The sequence below is a fragment of the Conger conger genome, chromosome 17 (assembly GCF_963514075.1).
Source record: "Conger conger chromosome 17, fConCon1.1, whole genome shotgun sequence".
Classification (NCBI taxonomy): Eukaryota; Metazoa; Chordata; class Actinopteri; order Anguilliformes; family Congridae; genus Conger; species Conger conger.
The window spans coordinates 9,596,413-9,619,710 of NC_083776.1; the positions used below are offsets into that span (position 1 = coordinate 9,596,413).

The 23,298-nt window shown below is 43.0% G+C and overlaps 2 protein-coding genes across 2 annotated transcripts; one reads left to right on the forward strand and one right to left on the reverse strand.

Annotated features, from left to right (window-relative positions):
* The first annotated feature begins 3,919 nt into the window (after window positions 1-3,919).
* LOC133116886 (taste receptor type 2 member 40-like) lies at window positions 3,920-4,885 on the forward strand. Its single transcript, XM_061226891.1, has one exon. The coding sequence runs from the start codon at window positions 3,920-3,922 to the stop codon at window positions 4,883-4,885; it is 966 nt and encodes a 321-aa protein (XP_061082875.1).
* Window positions 4,886-6,623: 1,738 nt separating this feature from the next.
* heg1 (heart development protein with EGF-like domains 1) lies at window positions 6,624-23,146 on the reverse strand. Its single transcript, XM_061226892.1, has 13 exons — window positions 22,957-23,146; window positions 13,186-14,274; window positions 12,753-12,866; window positions 12,429-12,551; window positions 11,920-12,023; window positions 11,592-11,647; window positions 11,337-11,497; window positions 10,681-10,815; window positions 10,152-10,194; window positions 10,012-10,049; window positions 9,280-9,367; window positions 8,696-8,873; window positions 6,624-8,149 (listed from the first exon to the last, which is right to left on the reverse strand). The coding sequence occupies exons 1-13, from the start codon at window positions 23,144-23,146 to the stop codon at window positions 8,006-8,008; spliced, it is 2,463 nt and encodes an 820-aa protein (XP_061082876.1). The 3' UTR covers window positions 6,624-8,005.
* Between the last annotated feature and the right edge of the window lie 152 nt (window positions 23,147-23,298).

A 23,298-nucleotide genomic window follows, 5' to 3' on the forward strand; every position in this document is an offset into this window, starting at 1 on the left:
GGTTGCGGATGAGAAAAGCAGAAGTTCTGGTTGAGCTGTGGAGGTCTCATAGCTGTGGAGGTCTCAGAGGCAGGGGGGCCAGTTAGGAGGAATTTGCAGTAGTCCAGACAGGATAAGAGTTGGTTTGAGCATGCACAGAGGAAAGGGAAGATTCCTGTTGTTATGTAAGAATCTGCATCTGACACACTGCACAATGCAAGTTTCCATATGAAAACGAAAAAGACTTGTTAGGTTTCAGCCAGGCTTGTTATGCTCTCTCAGACTTGTTCTCTCTTGTGGCTCTATCGTTTCCCAGTCTCGGCCACCTATTGAAGAAAGAAACACACGTTTAACCCTCCTATTATGTTCAGAGTTCATGACCACTATTAAGTTTGGGGTCAAATTGATTCCAACAGTTTAAATAAACACAAAATTATTGCAAAATACCCACCCATCTACCTACACTGACCGGCTACAGTCCAGCGGGAGTGGACTAGGCTTCAGATCAGAGTGCAGAAACAGAGTGTGGCAAAGGGGGGACCTATATTAGCAAGCCAGTACCTGAGAAACTAAGGGAAAATTTGCAAGCTTTCAGGAATAAGAATGGATATACAGTATGTCATTATGCATAGAATATCTAGCTTGTACATTGCCACACCAGTTAATTAAACTTGTAACCTCATCTCAACAGAATAATGGCTATCCAGGTGCTCAGGATGCAATGAAAACAAATATTACTGAGCCCCATGGCATTTTTGCATGTGACTATTACATAGATTAGGTAAATGGTGCCAAATGATCACTGATGCAAAATTAATCTGGCCGTAAGAGTGCTTCTGAATATGAACTATGTGCTGTGGTTACACATCATGGAAACAAGGTTCCAAATAGCTGGATGCAGCCACAAAGGATGTGGCAATGAGCTATAGGGTTCAGCTAATGTTAAGGGGCATTACCTAATTACCTAGCTAGCACCAGTGCTTAGCATTTGTGTCTGTAAAAGACAAGACTATAAGCTTGTCAGGATAAGTAGAAGAGTGGTGGGTGGTAATATTAGCAAGCTATAAAAAAAGCTAGCTGCGGTAATTTTCCTGTAACTAGGAGATACTGCCACCTACCCTGGCTCAACTGTGGAACAGTTCACTGGAAAGTTTGATCAGATGCTTTCTCAAGCAGTCTCAATGAGTGAATTGTCTTATTGGCTGCCTCTCCCTTTCAGCACCGGACAGCTCCCGAGCCTCAAGATGGAGGGGCCAGAGGCTTCACTCCTCACCAAAAGAACAGACCGTGCAGTCCATGTGGGTTCATCATTTTACCTACCGTATCTGTCCAGAGGATATCCAGCAATGTGCCTTGGCTTGGTCTTGGTCACCCTAAAGGTTTATGTCTACCACATGTCCAGGATGTAACGTGGGGGACTGAGGTCTAGACTGACGTTCAGAAGCACAAATGCATGAGCCAGGATAAATGGTGAAATGTTGACTCTATTAACAAATAAAAAAGCATGTGTACAAAAATAAACAGGATACAAGGAAAACATATATAAAAAACAAAAAACTGTAACTCAAGAAACAAATAAGTGCCCCTCGACACCACAACAAGCAAACACAAATCTCAAAGAATAAGCAACCACGAAGGGAACAAGTGCAACTTAAATGCACAGTCAAATGAGGAACAGGTGAACGCAAAAAGTTCACCATAGGTGCAAAGACACAAAATCAGTTATTTTCCACCCCCTGCTGGTGAATAAGAATCATAACACAGGGAAGCTGCCTAGTGACCTGACAGGCTACTGTAAGACCTCCTGCTGTTGGACCTCCACTTCCTCTTACAGAACATGACCACTTCTTAGTGTGACCATCCTGCCAGCTCATTGACCCCATTAAAATAGAAAAGGAATGTATTGTTGTTTCAGGCCTCTGTGTTACAAGTACAGGCATAGATAAAATACATTTAGCATCTAAGTTGGTAAAACTTAGATTAGGCTAAATGATAAAAATGTTTTCCACCAGAACTGCAGTGAGATCAGGGCTCATGGCCTTTTGGAGGGAATCAGTGAGAGGCACTACTGTGGTGAGACAGCTTGAATGTTGACCTGAAACTGAAAACTGTCATAATGTTATGGACACATTAATCCAATGCACCATGCTGTAGGGTATTAGGATCCATGCCAGGCATTTAGATGCACACTAAGTTAAATTTAGCACTTGGGTTACCAAATGGAGAGAGAGAGAGCCAGGTACAGAACCACTGGCTTGGCTGGTTGTGCTGCTGCCTGAGACGGGTGCGTGGGGGTTGGACCCAAAATGCACGACTCAGAAACAATAGTTATATAAAGACCCCTCAGGGCTTTATTCGGGACGAATCCCAGGAGCGTAATCAAAACAAGCAAAGTCCATACACGTAGATCCAGCCAAACAAATAGTAAACAAACAAGAAGCACGGTGCCGAGGGAAGAGGCAAGCTCGTAGTCGGTAGGCGTGCAGGGAGGTCCGGTAGCAGGAGAGCTGTCAGCGGGGCAGATGAACAGGCGGACGGCAGGCAGAGGCGTAGTCGTGGGCGAAGCGGGAGTCGAAACCATGAAACAATCAGCGAAGCAAAAGTACAAAAACGGTAGGCGAGGACGTGGTCAAAAACAAACGATGGTCACAAAACAGAAATCAATAATCAAAAGTCGGTAACAGGCTTGGATCGTAACGTGTAATCAAAAACAGTAATGCTCAAGAGTTGCGTAGTAAACAGAGGCAGACAATTTCGCGAATAACAGTATAACAAGGTAATATAATCGTACGAAACATAACTAGACATGACAAGAAAATAAATCGTAACGATACATAACTAAACAACATGACGAACCTAGACTAACATAATACATGATAAGACACTACGTGACTAAGACAACATGAATAAACATAAAACATGGCAAGACAGACCTGAGATGTCAAATAGTAAAATGTGTGTGTGTGTGTGTGTGTGTGTGTGTGTGTGTGTCTGAAATGTAAATGATGTTTTACAGAATATGGATGATCTTTCATTTCATGGAGAAGCTTTCATGTGCATGTGATTTGCATGTGATTTGTATGCGATTTACAAAAAAAGATAAGAACAGCTGTGACGATCAGGATTCTTTATTTCCTCTCTGAGATCTACGTATGATCGAGCTCATTTCAATGACAGCAAAGCTCAGGCAGGTTCTGTATGTGCCAGTGACCTTCTGATCCCAAAACATTCATAGACTGGCTACGATTTATCATAGGGTCCTCCACTGTGAAAGGTTCACACGTAATCTCATCTAAATTAAGTGTATATTTTTACAAAAAGATATACTGCATATATGTGAATATATATTAATAATTGTTCTTCAGTAGCACTCAAAGTATAAATGACATTTCAAAACTGTATAAGACTAATTTTACAGTAGCTATATTTGAACATTTTACTTAGTTCTGTAACACATTCCAAAAATGTAGGGTTTCAAATAATGCCATAGAATGTTCTGGAGCCATTTGCAGGTGCATGAGTTGACAGTGACATGACTCTGGTCAGGTATCCCGGGTAAGAAAGAGTGCCACTAGGTGCATTTTATTCTGAAAATACATCCTGACGTGACTTCAAACAACTGCATTCACTAGAAACACAATGATGGTTTCTTTTAGACAAGTAATCCATTCTAATGAGCACATGCATGTTGAGTCTGGAAACACTGCTTGTTGCTGGCTCTAAATGAAAGCTTCCAAGCCTGCCATTACATACATGATTTACATAGACACATACATGTCCAATGCAAAGGTGTCATGGCATGTTGAGATCCCTGTCTCTGTTTGCATTGCATCTTGGACATCTGAAAGCACAATGAATTCCAAGTAAGCGCTCGGGATCACTCGAAACAGCCCCCTGAGCTCAACAAGTTGGAACCACCGGCACAAGCGAATCAGTCCATATGAACGGACAAGTGTACGTCCTCCTAAATGGACCTGTGGCCCTGACCAGCCTGCTGACCACGTGTTTCTTCTGCTCCTGTCTCCTGGCTCCGAAACCCGGCCAAGAGGAAGGCATGAAGCAACCGCTCTTACTGCTTCTGTGGTCCGTGGTGGGATGGAACGGCTGTGTGCAGCTCACCATACTTCTGTCTGTCTGCCTGACGTTCTCAGAGGAGTATATGGCCCAGGAGTTTTTCCTGGGCAGGTGGTTCTTGCTGAAGTTCAGCATTCTCCTCAGCTTGTCCCCCACCGCATGGCTGAGCGTCTTCTACCACGTCAGAATCGTCCCCGCCCAACACGCCTTCTTCACGTGGATGAAGAGGAACATCAAAGCAGTAGTCTACTGGGGTTTGGTCGTCGACAGGGTCCTCATTCTGTCCGACAGCGTAATCGGGGTCATGCAGCTCGTTTCAGAGAATGACAAAGGGTCAAGAGGACAAAATGGCAGCTCTTTTCCGCCACCTTTCAACGGCTCCCAGGCTGGCCAGGCCATCGACATGGAAGCGGTTGTCTTTGTGAGTTCATGGATTGAAATGTCCTATTTCATCCTCTGCTTAGCTGTGATGGCTTTATCCAGCGGTGCCACGGTGCTGTACCTGTGGAGACACATGAAGAGGATGCAGGCCACCTCCAGCAGCTCTTTCTCCAGCCCCCAGCTGCAGAGCCAGTGGAGGGTCACCGTGGCCAGCCTGGTCCAGGGCGGACTCTACGTCTTCTGCACGGTGTGGATCCTCCTGGACTGCTTTCTGCTGCTATTCCCAGACCTCGACACGGAAAACCACATCCTGTGCACCATCATTTCCCTCTTCTCCTTAGGGACCGTGATTAACCTGGGCTTCGGACAGGCCCTGTTCCGACAGCGGGCGTCCGATCTGTGGGACAGGGCTGCGAAGATCCCTCAGCTGTGTGGATTCAACAGAGCATGAACGCAGAGTGAAGAATTACATTTGTGCTTCAGATTCTGGGAAATAATCTATTAATTCTATTATTTTATTAAATTATTTCAATTAGTTTCTTTTTATGTTCTCCTCTTTATTTAATTTTAAATATAAGAAATGAAAAACAATATTTCTGATCTGCCTAATTAGATGAAACTGATGAGAGGATTATAACGTAGTTGTAAGGGTTATATAAGCAAAAGAATAGGTTCTAGAAGCTTTGAGGGCATGTAGAAGTTCCCTTTTTGTACTGGAGTGTATTACTGTGAATGCAGTGTTGTGGCCACACCCTGCATTGTAAAAAAGAGTTTCATGTAGCTTTGAGATTTATTAGTGATATATTTTCCCTGGGGATGTTGTCTCCATATAAATGAGTACACACACATGTATAGACAAATGGAAAAAAGATTTAGGGAATATGGATGTTCCCTGATGGAGAAGCGTTAATTTGTACATTATTCCCAACAAAAGGCTACAAGAGCTACAGTGATCAAGGTTCTCAAGCTTGGAAAACTAAATGTAGCTCTGTGATGTCATTTCATTGAAAGTGAAGCAGAGAAAACAAATTGTCCATGTAGCATAAGTAAACCCAAAGATTCCTAGAATTCATTGAATTCTTTAATATTTGTCATATGGATCTTCAGTGTGAAAAATATATATGAAAATCTGAATGTTTTAAATTCTTAAAGTACTGCAGCTCTGAATGACCAGAATATGGTTCTTTGATGTAGTAAAAATCAGCAGTAGCAACTCTACTTCCTACACCATAATAAAACATGCAGATACTGTAGTACAGTACTGAACAATAGACATGAAAGCGCAGATCCCTGAACAATAGACATTTTCCAGAGAATAGAGAATTGTTATCAGTGTGCACAATACAAAATAAAAACATTTCTGAAAAGACACAATGTTCTGTGAGCATAAATGTTAATGATTAGGGTTATTAGTTATGTTGTAAAAAGTGAATTTGGTGTCCAACAGATTTTTATTATGGCATTCATACATGGGACATTGTTAGATCTCACATTTCTATGGTGCATGCCATGTAGCGAGTGTATGGAAAAAAGAAATGCACAAGTATAACGTACACATTATATAATGCTGTAATACTGAATTGGTGAAGAGCCTTTTATTCCAGTGTCTTGGGTTAAATTAAAATAAATAACATCCATAAACTAACCATAAACAGATTGACAGGCATACAGTGGGTGCAGAAATTATATGTCTGGTTTAAATGTCTGTCACAATGAATCTATACGTGATCGAAAGCAAAACTAGCTTTTTATTTTCATTTTCTACTGGCCCTGTGCAACAGTTTTGGAACCTTTTTGGATTATTTTTGCTACTTTTTAAAAATGTGATTAATGAGATTTTCTTGCTAGGGCTTCAGTGAGTCAGGTGAGTATAATTCCAGGGCTGAACTTTTTACTCTGAAGTAACTCCATGCCTTCTAATTTATCAAACTGCAGTGGCTGTTCTGTCTGGTGTTAACAATCATGGGTTTCTCTAAACACTTGTCCAAGGATTTCAGAATGAAGACGGTTAATTTCTGCCAAGAAGGAGAAGGCTACAAAAGTTCTCAAGGTTTCAAACTACCTATTTCCACGGCCAGAAACATTAGAAAATGGAAGATAAATGGAACAGCTGAAGTCAAGGTCAATGGTGAAGAAATAAAACTGGACAATGTTGAATAGTGGTGAAATATATTAAATCACAACTTGCAACGGGTTCATATTTTATTCTTTCAATATTTATGTCTGACTACAACGCCAGAATTGGGGAACATTTCATATTAGAAGGATGGAAAAAAATAACATTCTCAGACTAGAAACAGACTAGTTACAAATATAGTACATCTTATATTAAAAAAATAGTGTAATACTTGGCACAACCAAACCATGTACAAACATACTGGTCTTCAAAGTAGCTTACTAACAGGAGATGCATGGTAAACAGAGGTCTTTGGGGTACACAAGCATCCAGAAGGGAACAAGGTTTATATTCCCTAATTATTACTGACTGATGATTAATAAAACAATTAAACATTTCTTAAATTACAGAATTGCCAATAAATCACAGTGTGGTAAAAACAGCCGCAGGGCTGTTGTGTGAGAAATCCTAAGTGTCTTGTTGGAAGTACAAACATTGAAATACCTTGTAAGTGCTGCTTTGTTAGTTTGTTCTTGGGATGTCAAATTCCCCAGGGTCTATTTTTAATAAAACTACAAAATACGATATGAATCACTTTCCAGTCATTTTTCCAACATTCCCCATTAACTGGACCCATGTTAATGCATGTTTGCACATTTCCATTCTCATTTTTCAAAGATTTTGTCTTTTCAGGAAAAAATATATAATGAGAATAAATAAGCTCTCAGATATCACCATAAGGAGATTTAGTGTCCCTAGTGGAATTCTCTAAGGACTAAAAACACATGAATTTAGCAAATCTCAGTATTCCAGAATTCAGTATGGGGTTTTTCTATTCTACAACAAAATAATCTGTGTACACACACACACAAACACACACTCACACCATGTTTTTATGAAGAAACATGCATCCACACCTGTAAAATCATAACAGGTATTCCCATACTTAAAACAATCTCGGGCATATTGCAGCTTTCTTAACTATGATCAAACCTGCAATTTCAATGGTTCAAGTGCAAACATGTTTGTGTTCACACGCATACTGCGTCACTCCACATACTTTCCTCATTATTGCCAGTATCCAGTATTTGCTGTAATAAAAAATAAAAAAAGACTTAGTAATAAAATAATTATAAATATAACACATCGCTTTGAAAGTCCTTGGTTCATTTCTAACAGAGAGGCAGGCAAGGAAAAAGCCGGAAAGTTCTATGAACATCCAGTCACAGCACTAAATATCATAACTCGATTCTTTTGGCAGGGTTGTCTATCTTCATCCTGTCTCGAAATCTGGAAGCCCTCTCAAAAAAACAATATTTATATATATATGTATGGAAAAAGTTCACATTCATTTGCCATTTAGTGGTCTGTCCAGCACATTAATTTTTTGCCAGTTTCAAACAGGAAGCAACCACGACCACACCGCACGCCCGACCGGTGACCGATCGCAGTCGGTTAAAAGTAGTCCCTCCGCCGCGTGTCATCGCTGATGAAGGAGGGGTTCCACTGCGCCGGGTAGATGCAGGAGTGCCGGGAGCCCGGCATCCCGGAGAACGGGTACAGCCCGCTCCGGTCCAGCTCCGGGTTACGCAGCGCAGGCTGCAGGGGACACGACACAGAGCGTTTGACACGGCGGAGAGGGACAGCGGGGCGTCAGCCTGAATAACCGTGCCACTTCCCTCACTGCCTTAGTGGTGTGGACGGTGGAGCGCATCATGTCACAAAGCTCTCTAATACAGTCTGCGCGAAGTCAATATTACCATCCAGGTTTTGGATGCTCCGGTTTCTGCCTTTCGAAAACTGACGGGCACACCGCTCGAAAGATTACAAATCTTTCATTTTGATTGACTGATTTAGTAATATAAACACCACGCATAAAGATGAATATAAACACCACATATAATGTATACCTGTATGCACCACAATATAAACACTGTATATACAAATATAAACACCACCCACACACTTTTAGTAATATCAACACCATACATACTGATGAATATAAACAAACACCACGCACACGTTTAGGAATATAAACAACATGCATACAAATATAAACACCACACATGTTTAGTAATATAAACATCACAGATATTTTGTGAGATGAACCCCACACATACTGAGTAACATAAACATCATACGTACTGAGTAATAAATGTCGGTCATCTGCAGTAGGTTTTTGGTACTCCCGTTCTCCTGCATCTCGATGGTTTCCCTCCCCCACTCCATCGATACTCGATTATTCTTGGGATACTCAGCGTAGGGAGACATCTGAAAATCTCCGCTCTTGAAAATTATTTTGCTGATATCATTTTTGTCCTTCCTGAGAACACAAAACAAATGAGATTTAGGCAAATTGTTGCTTGACTTGGCACATAAAAATTGGTGTTATTTTTTGCAGCAAAGTTATATGCATAAATTGTTTGCTTTCACATCGTCAAAAAATACATTAAAAAATAGACTAAATATGCTCGTACACAGCAAGCCTTTTTGTTAGTCATTCTGGACCTGAGTTTCTGTAAGATATAAGAATCATAATGCAATGTAAAATGTACAGAGTCTGATTGGTTCACTGATTGGTTGACATGTATTGTGATTGTGACCTGGGTGTTAGGACAATGCTAAGGGCCTTGACTGACAGGCGCCCTCAGTGCTGTAATGGTGTGATCTGTTGCAATCTGTTCACGGGGCCCATAGTCCCCGGCGGGGCCCCTGATTGTGGCCCTTACTTGCAGCAGGTGACGATGAGGGCGATGATGAGGATGAGGAGTATGACTCCCCCAGCAGGGGCTACCACCACGGTGATCAGCTTATAGACTAAAAACACACACAGAAGCACATTTAAGCGAAGAGCCCCCCAGCTAATCCCTCTCAGACTGACCGCCACTGATCCACGTTAAGGGCATCCTTCCGGGATCACAATAACAAAACTGGTATTTTTCATCTGCTTATCATTTACCAAAAACTATTCACATAGAGAGTTGTATTAAACACAGCCTGGGACTCAATAAACTTGTTTGTAAATTTGTCCAAAAAATTCAATGAAAAGAGCAATTAAGTGATCCCTAAAACTACAAGTTAAAAAGAAATGTCAGCGTTTTCCCCAAGGGTTGTTGCCCCCCAGTTGAATGAGGAATCTTTGATTTCAGGCCTATGAGACTAACTTAGGTCTATTCCATAAAATAAAATGAAGCATTAAGTTCTTCCAATGTAATCAAATTTCTAAAAATAAATGTTTTCATCACTGCAGTTGTGCAAATGAAACAATTGCATTCATATGCAAGGTCAAATGTTGACTAAATCCAGGCCACTACAAACTACTTAATAATCTGTAAGAGTAATGCTTAAGTATCCAGGACAGCAGTACTGCCCCACTGAGAATATACCGGAACATGCAGCTCTCTACCACGCCTGAGCTCAAATAGCATGTGTGCTCTGTCGACGATGCTATGTTTACTTACAATTTCCACAGTTAAACCCTCCAAATCCAAACATACACCTGTGGGAGAAACAAACAAGATGTGTGAGGTTTCTGAAAAAGCGAATGTTTCTTTTATTTTTGTAATCGGATATATTTTTTTACAAACAGAAAAAAACATACCGAACACAGGTGCCATTTTCCAGTTTAAAGCCTTCCTCGCATTCTGTAAGACAAACAAAAAAGGCAAGTATCAACACCACGTAGAAGTCAATGGGATGGAGAGCATGTCAGTTATTGTAACAATGAGGTTATTATGACAAATGTACACAAAATCAGATCAAAACTAAGGCATGCTTTGAGTGGGTTTACATTGGGTCACAAATTCATGATTCAGTTCAGAGTGTCCATTCACAAATTGAATTTAATTTACAATAACCCCCTTTGGCTGCTATAGAAAGAGATAGTCCAAACCATTGCAGTAAAGGGAGAGGGTGCTAACGTGAGAAAGACCACGAAGGAACCAGCAATGCAGGAAGTGTGTGAAGCTTCACAAAACAAACCATTAACAGAGCTGCCATACGCCCGTTGCCACAAACCAATCCTGTTTTAGTGTCGGGAGTATATTCAGTGGGGGATTATGAAATCGCACGGTGCCGTCACTGATTTCGGACCGCGCATCTGCGCCTGTCCGCCCGTGGCCCAGCCCTACCTCTGCAGGTCAGGTCCTCCGTGCTGTGCTTGAAGTACCCGGCCCGGCACTGGCAGGAAGTGGTGCCGTCGGTGTCGGTGCAGTTGGTCCGCTCCAGGTCACACTGGGTCCCCATGGCCACACAGAGGCTCTCGGCTGCACAGTCATACGAGCATCAGGCACCTGCACACAGACTCCCGGGCTCCGAGCTCGGGCCCTACAGCTCCTCTCAGCTCATCCCCATCGCAACTCGTGTTTACCCCTAAAAATCAAGCTTCCCCCTGCGTGCTCAATATTCTTTACCACAAAAGTTCTATGGCCAGCGTGTCCTCCATAAGATAACAACAGCAGTATGTAGCTAAAAGAAAGAAAGCGATAAGTGGAGAGAGTCTACATTTGTAACATAGCGAGCAGTAAAAAAATGAAAGCGGTAAGTGGAGAGAGTCTACATTTGTAACATCGCGAGCAGTAAAAGAATAAAAGCAGTAAGTGGAGAGAGAGTCTACATTTGTAACATCGAGAGCAGTAAAAGAATGAAAGCAGTAAGTGGAGAGAGAGTCTACATTTGTAACATCGAGAGCAGTAAAAGAATGAAAGCGGTAAGTGGAGAGAGAGTCTACATTTGTAACATAGCGAGCAGTAAAATAATAAAAGCGGTAAGTGGAGAGCGGGCCCACCTTTGTAGAGCAGGGCGTGGTGCAGGGCCACCCTGCAGGGCCCCACAGCCTGGCTGCAGCTCTCCAGGAACGTCTCGATGCTCTTGGTGACGACGTCGCTCGTCACCTCCGCCGACATGGCGAAGGTGTGCACGGCAGAGACCTGCATCCCGCTCCCGTCGCTGGGGAGAGACACACAGCAGGGACACGTTTACCGCTCCGTCCCTGTCACACTCCCACAAGACCACAGCTTCAGCAGCGGGGATAGGGGGTCACCTTTTATTCAGTGTGGATCGACTGTAGCCCTTCAGCGTGGAAAGGGAAGCGTTGAGCTAAAAATGTGCAACAGAGACATATTGAGACGTGTTACACACACAGCATCAAGAGGAGTCAAGGTTTACAACGGCATCCTGTGCAGCTTACATCTCACAGTGGTCTAGATGGTTGAAAGTAAATCTATCTTATCTATCTGCGAGGCCTATGTGATTTAATCAGTTACACACACATGCACGATCACACATGCAAACATACAGTATTCATGAATTTGCTCTCTAGCTCTCCTCTGCCCTACATGCGTTCCTCACGCGGTCGTCCGCAGCCTTACCAGCTGAAGGATCTCTCTCTGGAGCTCATGCAGGACGAGGCTCCTGGGGTGTGTGGCGTTTGGAGGCACGTTGCTGAGGTGGAAAGTCCCCAGAAAGGTCCTCGCTGTGGAGACACGGGGGACTTAGTCACAGTGTAAAAAAACGCAGGATTCAACACATCCGGTCAGGAATTTGTTACCAACAATAAATGCTGACGCGTGTTCATGTTATGCCAGAAAATACATTTTCTGTTTTATGGCTGTTTTTATTGTACTATGGTGTATTATATTTGAATGCTGTTTTGAAAGCTCTTGATCAGGCCCTCCTTGAAAAATAGATGTTTATCTCAGTGGGGCTTGTATGGAAAATAACAGACAAATAAATATTTTCTCAGGATGGAATCTTACATTTAATCCTACTACAAATACAAACTATTTGTCCGCAAAATAACGATTACCATTAAACCTGTGCGTATGCCCCTGATCATGCGGCCCCCTGGCGTGCCCATCGCAACCCCCCTGTGGCCTACCCCGCGTGCAGGCACGCCCGTGCTCCAGGTCCGAGCCCAGAGGGCACACGCAGCTGAAGGAGCCCCGCGTGTTCACACACTGGGAGCCCAGGGGACAGGGCCCGCTCACACACTCGTCCATGTCTGGGGACACACACACACAGAGAGAGACACATTTTTATTACATTTTAATAGCTCTAGTAATAGTATTCCACCCGTGAATATGTTATAATTATGCTATTAACTATATTAACACTATTCATTAAATTGTTATGAAAATATAATTTACATGATCATAAATGAAAGCGCTATTAGATATTATGCGTGGCAATATTATAGGCTCACCTTCATCACAGTCTGGTCCAGTCCAGGATGGCAAACACACACATCCGTGGCCTTCGCCAGCTTCCGGAACACACGTCCCTCCATTCCTGCAGGGGCTCCAAGAGCACGGGCTCTCTGGAGCACACCCAGAAAAACACACTGACACAATCAAAATCTCAAAAGCTGCTTCACAAACAAATCGTGTATCTGCACAATGGCCTGGATTCAAGTGACAATTCACTCCGGATGAAATGCAAGCAAATCTTTTTCCAGTGCAAATCATTTTCTGCGAAGATTGATTTCGAAACAGCTGCTAGCTGGTTGACCCGTAGCTGGTCATCATTCTCACGATATTTACTACTGCACAATGGCAATTGTTCTCAAACCACAAACCATGATTACATCCAGTGAATTAAAAATAAATAAATAAGAAATGGAAATGTATAATAAGCACCTGGCGTGACGGTTGACTTGATGCGCGTCCGCACGGTGGTGGTCTGAGCCGTGGTGGAGGCTCTCTGTGTGTGCTTCCCGGTGGTCTGGGCGGGCGTAACTCCGTGTGTGTGCTTCCCGGTGGTCTGGGCAGGCGTGACTCCGTGTGTGTGGTTCCCGGTGGTGTGCGGAGGCGTGACTCCGTGCGTGTGGCTCCCGCTGGTGTGCGGAGGCGTGACTCCGTGCGTGCGGTTCCCGCTGGTGTGTGCGGGCGTGGCTTGGCTGGGCGCGGTGCTGCTGTAGGAGACCGTGGTGTAGCCGTTGCCGGGCGTGGCCGTGCTGGTCTCCAGGTGCAGGGTGCTGACGTCGGTGGCGACGAGGCCGTCGGAGGCGGAGGTGTGTGCGGCGGTCCCGGAGGTCCGGGAGGGGGGCAGGCGCTGGGTGGTGGAGGGCGGGGCCTCGGGCTCTGGGGTGGTCTGGGCGGCGGTGGCGGGGGTGGTGGTTGTGGCAGTCGTAGTGGCGGTAGTGGGTGTAGTCGAGGGTTCGGCAGAGGTGCCGGGCTGGTACGGGGGCGTGGTGGAGCCCGGCATAGTGGTGAAGAAGCCGGTTGTAGCTCGGAAGGTGTCCCCCTCGGCAAATTGGGTCCGTTCCGTTGTAGTGGTCAGGGTGGTTGCCAGGACCTCGGTGGTTTCAGCCGGCCGCTCTGTCTCCGGGGTGAAGGGGAGAGCGGTCGAGGGGTTGTCCGTGACTGTTGTGCGGCCGTCGGCCTCGGGGGGCGCCGTTGAGAAGGCCTGGCCCGGGTCGTCCTCCTGAGTGTGAGGCTGTGCGTCCTGCGTGTGATCCAGGGCTGGCGGGCCGAAGGGTCCAGTGGATGACTCGGTGACTGACGTGGTCGCGCTCTCCCTCCCCGGACCGGACGTGTCGGCTACGCGGTCCTCTGTAGAGTGGACGGGTTTCTCTGAGGAGGTGGGAGCCCCTGTCTCTGACTGGTACGTCCCGGCTTGAGAGGTGTGGCCAGAAAGCGTGGCAGTGCTCACTCTGTCAGTGCCCCCTGTGTCAGTACCCCCTCTGTCAGTGCCCCCTGTGTCAGTACCCCCTCTGTCAGTGCCCCCTGTGTCAGTACCCCCTCTGTCAGTACTCCCTCTGTCAGTGCCCCCTGTGTCAGTACCCCCTCTGTCAGTACTCCCTCTGTCAGTGCCCCCTGTGTCAGTAACCCCTCTGTCAGTACTCCCTCTGTCAGTGCCCCCTGTGTCAGTACCCCCTCTGTCAGTACGCCCTCTGACAGTACTCCCTCTGTCAGTGCCCCCTGTGTCAGTACCCCCTCTGTCAGTACTCCCTCTGTCAGTGCCCCCTGTGTCAGTACCCCCTCTGTCAGTACGCCCTCTGTCAGTACTCCCTCTGTCAGTGCCCCCTGTGTCAGTACCCCCTCTGTCAGTACGCCCTCTGTCAGTACCCCCTATATCAGTACCCCCTCTGTCAGTGACAGTCAAGGGGGGGGTTGAATTCGGGGTACTGTCTGGCATAGTGCCAGTGGACTGCCGAGAGATGTCAGAGGGTGAGCCTGTTTCAGAATGCGTGCTCTGGGAACCGTCGGTGGGGGTGTGGGGAGAGGAGGAGCCGGAGGTGGCATCTGATTGGTCGAATCCACGTGAGGTGGCCCTATTGGTGGAGGCTCCGTTTACTGTGCTCTCTGATTGGGTCTCCTGAGTGTGCCCCTGAGAGGAGACCTGGGAGGAGTCCTCAGTATATGAGGTGGAGTTTTCAGAAAAGGACGAGGTGTTTTCGGAATAAGAGGACGTGCCTTCACTATGTTTGGGGGTGTATTCGGAATAAGAGGAGTTTTCTGAATTTGGGGAAGTGTTATCAGAATTTGGGGTGGAGTTATCAGAATTTTGGGTGGTGCTTTCAGAATTTGGGGAAGTGTTATCAGAATTTGGGGTGGAGTTATCAGAATTTTGGGTGGTGCTTTCAGAATTTGGGGAAGTGTTATCAGAATTTGGGGTGTTATCAGAGTTATCAGAATTTTGGGTCGTGCTTTCAGAATTTGGGGAAGTGTTATCAGAATTTGGGGTGGAGTTATCAGAATTTTGGGTGGTGCTTTCAGAATTTGGGGAAGTGTTATCAGAATTAGGGGATGAGTTTTCAGAATAGGATGATGTATTTTCAGAAAAGAGGGAGGAGCTTTCAGAATTTGGGGAAGTGTTATCAGAATTTTGGGTAGAGTTTTCAGAATTTAGGGTGGTGTGTTCAGAATTTGTGGAAGTGCCATCAGAATAGGGGGAGGAGTTGTCAGTATAGGGGGCAGTGCTGTTGCTTGTGACAGATAGTAGAGTTCTTTCTCCAGCTCGGCTGATGGTGGAGAACGTGTACGTTCCGTCTGTCAGGGCAGGTGAATCCCAGCTCTCTGTATCCGTGGAGACCCCTGTGTTTGCAATCACCTCAGTGGCTGTAAAGCAAATATAATAATAATACACAGTTACTCGTGAGTGGCATATAGGGTGCAAAATAGTCAGCACACTAATAGGTAAGTGCATGGGATGAATAAAAACATTTGTGCTCCTTGTGCTATAGTACTCCTTGTGTGGTTTTGAAGAGGCACAGTTGACAACTAAAATTGTGGAAAGAAAATGTGTTTTAGTGCAACATAAACCCAGTAAGTAGACTGCTACATTATGCGTACTGCAATGTGGATAGGGTGCCACTAGAGAGCACCAGAGGGACAGTGCTCATGAGTTTGTAGATTGAAATGTTTTCAGAAGTTGCTGCGGATGTAATGATTATGGGTGGGGGACAATTGGCGGCCGAGCCCGTCTAAGCTAACAAAAGCTAGTGCCCTAAAAATGGAGGCACCCGGGAGCAGAGGGAATTGCCGTTTCCTTCCTCGAGCTGACCTTGCAGAAGACCGTGCTAGAACATTATCGCAAGCACATTCGTGTTTAATCCTCAGAATTCATAAAATAAGCAACCATGTGGCTAAAGAAGCAAACAGTTCACTGGAAGAATTCACTCTTAGTGAGTCATTTAGCCTCTAATATCTGTACACAGTAAAAAAAAATTTTTTAATCTTGCTTTAATTTAATAAGTCCTTACTGCATTACAATTTCAAGTTAAATGAACTTCAAAAGGCAAGTTGCTTACACTAATTAATGTAAAAAACGTATAGTATAGTGCAACAAGGACAACTTGTATAGTGCAACTTCTTAAATTGAAGCAATACTTTTTTGACAGAGTAATTTAATCACAACAAATTAGGCATACTTTTACTTCTGTGAATTTTAAAGTTAGTTACTGCTCTGCTGAAAAAGATCATGTTGAACATACAGAATCAGCATTCATTCATTTTAACAGAAAATAGAAAAAAATTATATTCCATAAAATGTTAATCAGCAACATTCTGTATTATCTATATTCTCCTATAGTAACAAACATAACTTTAACAGAGATTTCATTGTTTGTTTGTTTTTTTGTTTATTGATGTTGCACCATTATTATTATTTTTATTATTAGTAGTAGTATTAATAAGAATATTATTATTATTATTATTATTATTATTATTATTATTATTAGTAGTAGTAGTAGTAGTAGTAGTAGTAGTAGTAACAGCAGTATTTGTTTTATATGAACCAGTTCTGTTGCAGTTAAAATATCAATCTGAATTTTCACCCATGTTAGTCTCTGGATGTCAATGCTTAAACCTGGAGGAAACTTTTTATTATCACTGTTGTTCGATCACACAAAATTGTTCCATTGTGATCAATATGTTACTCAGTCACTGACCTGCGTCATGTGTTTCACCACTTTAACTTTGTGCAACAATGTTATCAATTGCAATCTTCTGTGGGAGAGAAACGTGTTTACTGACTCTTCACTGGCATATGATATCACACTTCACAGGAAATACAACCGTAAAGGAATTTAAGGAGACAATACCTAAAGGTCTAGGTCAGATTCAAGTCCAGGAGAATTTCACTTTCTGCAAGATTTCTGTTTTTCTTCCAATCAGCATCCAAATTAGGCATTGGGAACTTAAATAAGTTCTTAAATGCTGAGACACGGCAAAAAGTTGCAGACTGTGTGGCCCTCCAAGACTGAATGACGCCTGGCCACCCGGGTCTCGATCCTTTTTTGGACATTTTAACATTTAACTCACGGTAAAATAAAGAAAAGCCATAGACTGCCATCAAAGGTTGCAGTTGCAGAGATTGCAGTTCCCCAAATTTCTGTGCCCAGGACTGACACAGTGAAATCTTTAATTAAGAGAGAAATCTTTAATCCAGTCTTGCTAAAATGTAATCTATCAGTGTGAAATGTACAGTATTGCAGTTGATTTGTTTGATGTTGATTTGTTTGATGTTGCTGTTTAATGGTTGAATACATTCTGTGCCCTTATGAATATACACAGTCAGGTCCAAGGTGATTGGTACCACTAATATATATGGAAGACTGTCGGCAACAAATAACACCATTATTGAGATATAATTACTTACGTTTATTCATATTAAATAATTATACCTTATTATGGGATCCATTCCAATGTGTGCCATATCAAACATTACAGGAAATGGCCAAGGGCAGTTATTCTTCCGAGAGAGCCTGCACTAAGCACAGGGGTGAGAATAATGATGAAATCTTTTTTTAAAGTACCATTTTAAAATGTGTTATTTGGGTTGATTCCATTTGAATCCGATTCCTCCACGCAGAACCTTTCAATATCCTTAATATACTTTCATTTGAACTAATGGACAGCCCTCCTCAGTTCAAACCACAGGTCACTGATGCCATTACAACTGAGATTTTGTTTTGGATCATTGTCCCAGTAGAAGGTCTACCTACAGGTAATTCCCAGTGACCTGGCAGAAGAAATCAAGTATTTGACTAAAATGTCCTGGTATTTGGTGGAATGAATTATGTTATAAATGCTAACCCGGACGACTGGCAGCAAAACAGTCCCAAAGCCCTAATGATTGACCACCATAATTTACAGTAGCTATGTGCTACTGTTTTGGTCCAATCTGACCATAACACAGATTCCAATCGAAATTCTAATTACGTTTTAACAGGCTAGCTACCCAAGTCCAAATGTTTGAATTTGTGAGTTGCTCTGAGCAAGAGCTTTCTTTGTGAAACCTTCCAAAGAGCCTGTAGGTATGAAGGTCGAGTTTTATTGGGGAGTTTGTGACTTGGTAATGCCAAATTAACAGAACTCCTAAATTGTGAAGTCGCTAGGTTAGACTGCACAAGTAAAATTGGAAAATGTCTGAAAGCTTGATTTATTATCCGATAAGAAATTTGACTAAAGACTCAGGCATCCATGAAACATGCTTAATTTATTCAGACAAATAAATGCTTTAAATACTTTACTTTTTTAAAAATACTTTAAAGTGAGTTGTACCTGTGTCATTTCCTTGAACTGTGCTTTTGTACTTAATCGGCAGCAAAAGAAGACATTTTATACTTTTTATAGTTTTATAGTCTCAAGAACGACTGCCACACGTTATGTTCCCTTGCCAGAAATAAGCAGTCAACTTCATAACTGGCTACATATCAGGTAACTGATATACTCAAGTTCTACTGGACAAGATACAACTGATTCCTGACGATGTCAACATCAACAATAATGAGAAAAATAATGGACTGCATTCACTGTATATGGCACCTTTCAGGATCTGAATGAGTGGTACAGGAACTGACTGAACCTGCCCTGCGAACCTGAAGCTATCAGGAATCTTCTGTAGTGGAATCTGACAGGGGTTTGGCTCCATCCTGCGGCAAGGCCTCTCACCCTCCTCTGACCTAAATCTGAAGTGCTGGGGTCTGTCAGGCAGGCAGGTCTACTTTTAGCTAGCATGCTGAACACTGTCAGGCAGACAGGTCTACTTCTAGCTACCATGCTGAGCACTTTTAGTCAGTTAGGCCTACCTCTTGCTAGCATAATGGACACTGTCAGGCAGTTAGGCCCACCTCTAGCTTGCATAATGGACACTGTCAGGCAGTTAGGCCCACCTCTAGCTAGCATGGCAGCATGCCTGTCAGGCAGTCAGGAGGGGAAGTGGGCTGGCAGGGCTCCACAGGAGCTGAGCTGCTGCTGCTGACAGCTGAGAAACAAGACTGCTGAGACATAGCGCTACTACAACCGGTGTATGTGTGTGTGTGTGTGTGTGTGTGTGTGTGTTTGGGGAGTGGGGGGAGTTCAGCTATGGAGAAGCCAAACACAGGAAGGTGAAAGAGGCTGTGGAAAACATACACACACACAGAAGTGGAAAGTAGGCCATTCTCGATCATGGACTTTGCTCCACCACTTTGCTCACTGTAATCAAACACAGACTGGAAAACGTGATTGCCAAGAAAACATTTAAAACAGGGATGATCTCAAAGTAAAGTGTTTTTATTTCTTCCAACAACTTGACATCCCTGCCTCCATGTTGTATTCTGAGCTACACAGTTTCCTCTGCAGGGTTCACTTATGGGGAGTTTCACAGGTATTCATACACAGTGGAATACTGCTTGTCTTATGGTTCAGCTACAGAAACATTAAATTATTATTTAAACAGGTGGTTACTCAGGGATAATTCATCATGTGATTCCACAAATGCATTTAAGTAAGGTATTTCTTTACAGCACGCTTTCCATCACCCTATTCTGCAGTTAACACATTTTTCTGAGAATGAGATCTAGGCTATTACTTTATTTAATAACCATCCTCTACTCTGTTTTCAGACATTTTCAGGATTCACAAATATGTCAGTAATACAACAACGGTAGTCACAATAAAGGAAAGAGGAAGAACAATTGTATAAGGCCGATGTCTCAGTCTCCACCCTGAGTGGTTCACGGTTATACTGGTGAGAGTGAAGACAACTGCTCCAAACAAGTACCACTCCTTCAGCCTCGGGCAGATTTGTTGGTATGGAGAGCTACAATTAATAAATACTGGGATATTAAGCACTTGCTACTCTCTAGAGATTTAGAGTGAGGATTTTATCCTGAAAGGTGCCAGAAAGGTGCCAGATATCAACAACTTCCGATCCCAGACAGCTAGCTAGACAGAGCGGCATGATGTTCCTATCACTGGAGTAGACTATTTTGGCTCATACATCTATTGCTCTGATCCTACTACCGGTTCACTTTTGGAATCATTGATATCAGACTCAGTGTCATTTTCCATACAGTTAACCTTGGTCTGGTAGCAAGCTGACTAACTCACTAGCCTGTTTAGAGGGGTGTCTATCAAACGTGTACTTATTCATTACAGCAGGAACACAGTCCAAAACAAGTCCGAAAGGAATGAGAGAGAAAGGAGGCATCGGCATCCCAGCTCAGGCCTATGGTCTTCATAGACAAGTCAGGGGGCTAATTCTTTGCATTGCAATTCAGAGATATTTTAAAATATAACAGTTTTTCAAATGTTTATCTTGCCGTGTTCCACCAATTATGGCCTTTACCAAAGCTCTATTGTGTTCTATTGTCCATTGATTCACTGATCAGCAGCCCTCTTTGATTACATCATCATGACAGATGACATCATTACTCACATGTTCAGACAGTCTGACTGAGGATCTTAACTTGTACAGTATATGCCAGCTCACCTGTTAGGTCCCAGTTTTCCTGTTGGAAACTGTACCGGTCAAACCGCTATCCCTTCTGTACTGTACAATGATAGCATGAACTCCTTTGGAAGCCTAACCATCATGCAGGTGCATCGATTTCCTAAGATGTTGACTTGAAACACATTTTTGTACTTACAAAGACAGCCTTTCTTGATTCATGTGATAAAATTAAAATTAAAAGTTGCTCCAATACCTTATTTCAGTCGATTGCATACATTTGCATGTGTGTGTACTACAGTTGTGCAACCTTGGTGTGTGTGTGTGTGTGTGTGCGTGTGGGTGTGCAGTGTGCGTGTATGCACGTATGTGGTTGCTCTTGCACGTAATCCATTTGAGAGTTGTGAGGTTGATTTGGGACTGATATCAGCAGATATCAGGACTGATATCCCCCACATACAGCAGCACACATGACAGTAACCTATGTCCGATCAACACATGACAAGCTGGACACAGTGTTCAAAGCTCCATTTTACCATTAACGGGACCAAAGAGCCCTAAATTCCACATCAGTCCCTGGCTACAAGTGAAAGGAAGGCTCCAGGCTCTCAAAGAGGCATATGGCAAAACTGACGCAACTATAAAAAAGTAAATACAATCAAGAGCCTGAGCTATTTCAGAAATTACCTCCTAGGCATAGAAGTTCTTGATACAAGAACTACAGATCCGTTTAAAGCATTGTGCTAAGGACAAGGGTTCAGCTGAAAGAACATCACATCACATTGTTTCCATACTGTATCAGACTCCTTAAGCTCATAATGTGAGCAGTGAAATATACAGCTCTGGCCCACAGTTTGAGTTGACTGAAAATTGGGAAATGTGGATAATCATATTTTTCTACGGCTGCAATCATTTGTTTGAATGTTAACTACCAGTAGAGCTAAAATAATAAATCAGGATGTCAAGTTTGTTCAGGATTACTCTTTATATTATAGTCGAAGGTTTGACAATCAACTGGGTAACTACTCTACAAAATTACCTGCGCTCAATCAATTTGTACATGTCATTAACATTGACCAACAAGCATTCATTTTCTTCTTCACAATCAGTTTGCCATTAGATTCTGCCTGATCACTGAACATTTGTATGACTGTATTTGTGGAGAAGAAACCAATGCTTGCAGTTAAAGACAAAGGTTGATTGAACCCAGAACAATGTTTGCTCTTTTTAAAGTGTCATTGTACAACAAATAAGTATGGCAGTTGAAGCTGTTTGGCAAAATAAACATGAAATAACATATAATCAATATATCACAAAGGATCTGCAAAACGAAACAATGTTTGTTTTATCTTAAAGTCTAAAATACTGTATGTAATTTATGCGATTGATAGAAATACGCATAAAATGTTGTTAACAGGAAAAATCTGACTTTGCCTTTTGCCATGTTAAAACAGACAGTTAAACTGCACCACACAAAACAAAGAAAACTCAATTTAAAGGTGTTTTGCTATTTGCGCCAAGTCCAACACCCGAGTACTGGAGTAACTCTCGTACTGTACAGGTGTATACCAGACCATCAGTTTTAACACCAAGAGGAAATGTCTAATTTGTGTGACAACATTACAATTTGATATACATCTTAATTTGAAATGCACCAAATTATTAATTAATTACATTTAACCGATTAACATAACTGATTAAATGAATTAACGGTTCAACTAAAAACATTTTTGAAATACTGAGAGATAATAGAAGCATAATTTTAGGCAAAAAAAATCCAAAATTTGAAAAGCAATGAAGTAAGCTATTATTACGTAAATAGTATGGTGTAAAAAATAAATAGGCCTATTAAGTTGAATGATACTTTTGAGAAGTTTAAGTTTTGCTTTGCGTTGCATCCTCAGTTGGCCCCGTAAAGATTTGTTTACGAATGTTCCTTATTGTGTTGTATCCCGCACATGTATAGCCTACCAATCACTGCTAAAAGGCTCGCTGTTTCAAGCATGCCTGTCTTAGAGTTTTGCCTGAGACGCCAAATAGCTAATGGTAGGTTTCCAGATAGCAGAATAAATTTGGCAAATTGTGAATCAGTTCAGAACTTTAAAGTCCCGCGCAATAGATACCCAATGCATGCTTAATTAAACTCCATTCGGAACGATTAGAACAAAAGGAACCAAAAATCTAGTGGAAGGTGTCGCTTTCATTTTTCGGATTTCACTTATGAATTACTGCAACTGCTGTTCTCTTACCCGAATTGGCTTCAGTTGGCGGCTGTTGTTCCTCTGAGAAGCCGAGGAGGGGGTCTGTGATTTCGGTCGATGCATGATTTCCCCAGTCCGTGACGGTGTCCCTGGTGGAGGACGACGCGGTGCTCACAAACTCCGTGGGCAGGGCAGTGATCTCCTCCAAATCGCTGAAGGGCGAGTAAGACTCCGTCATTGCTGTATGATCTGTGTCGATGCTTGCAGTATACGATCGAGCTGCACTGAGCGCACTGAAAACAATCAGCAGGAGCGCGAGCAGCACAAGACGGGCTTTCTGTATCACAGAACACGTTTCCATGATGCTGCCGAGGAAGAGAGGAAAGCGGT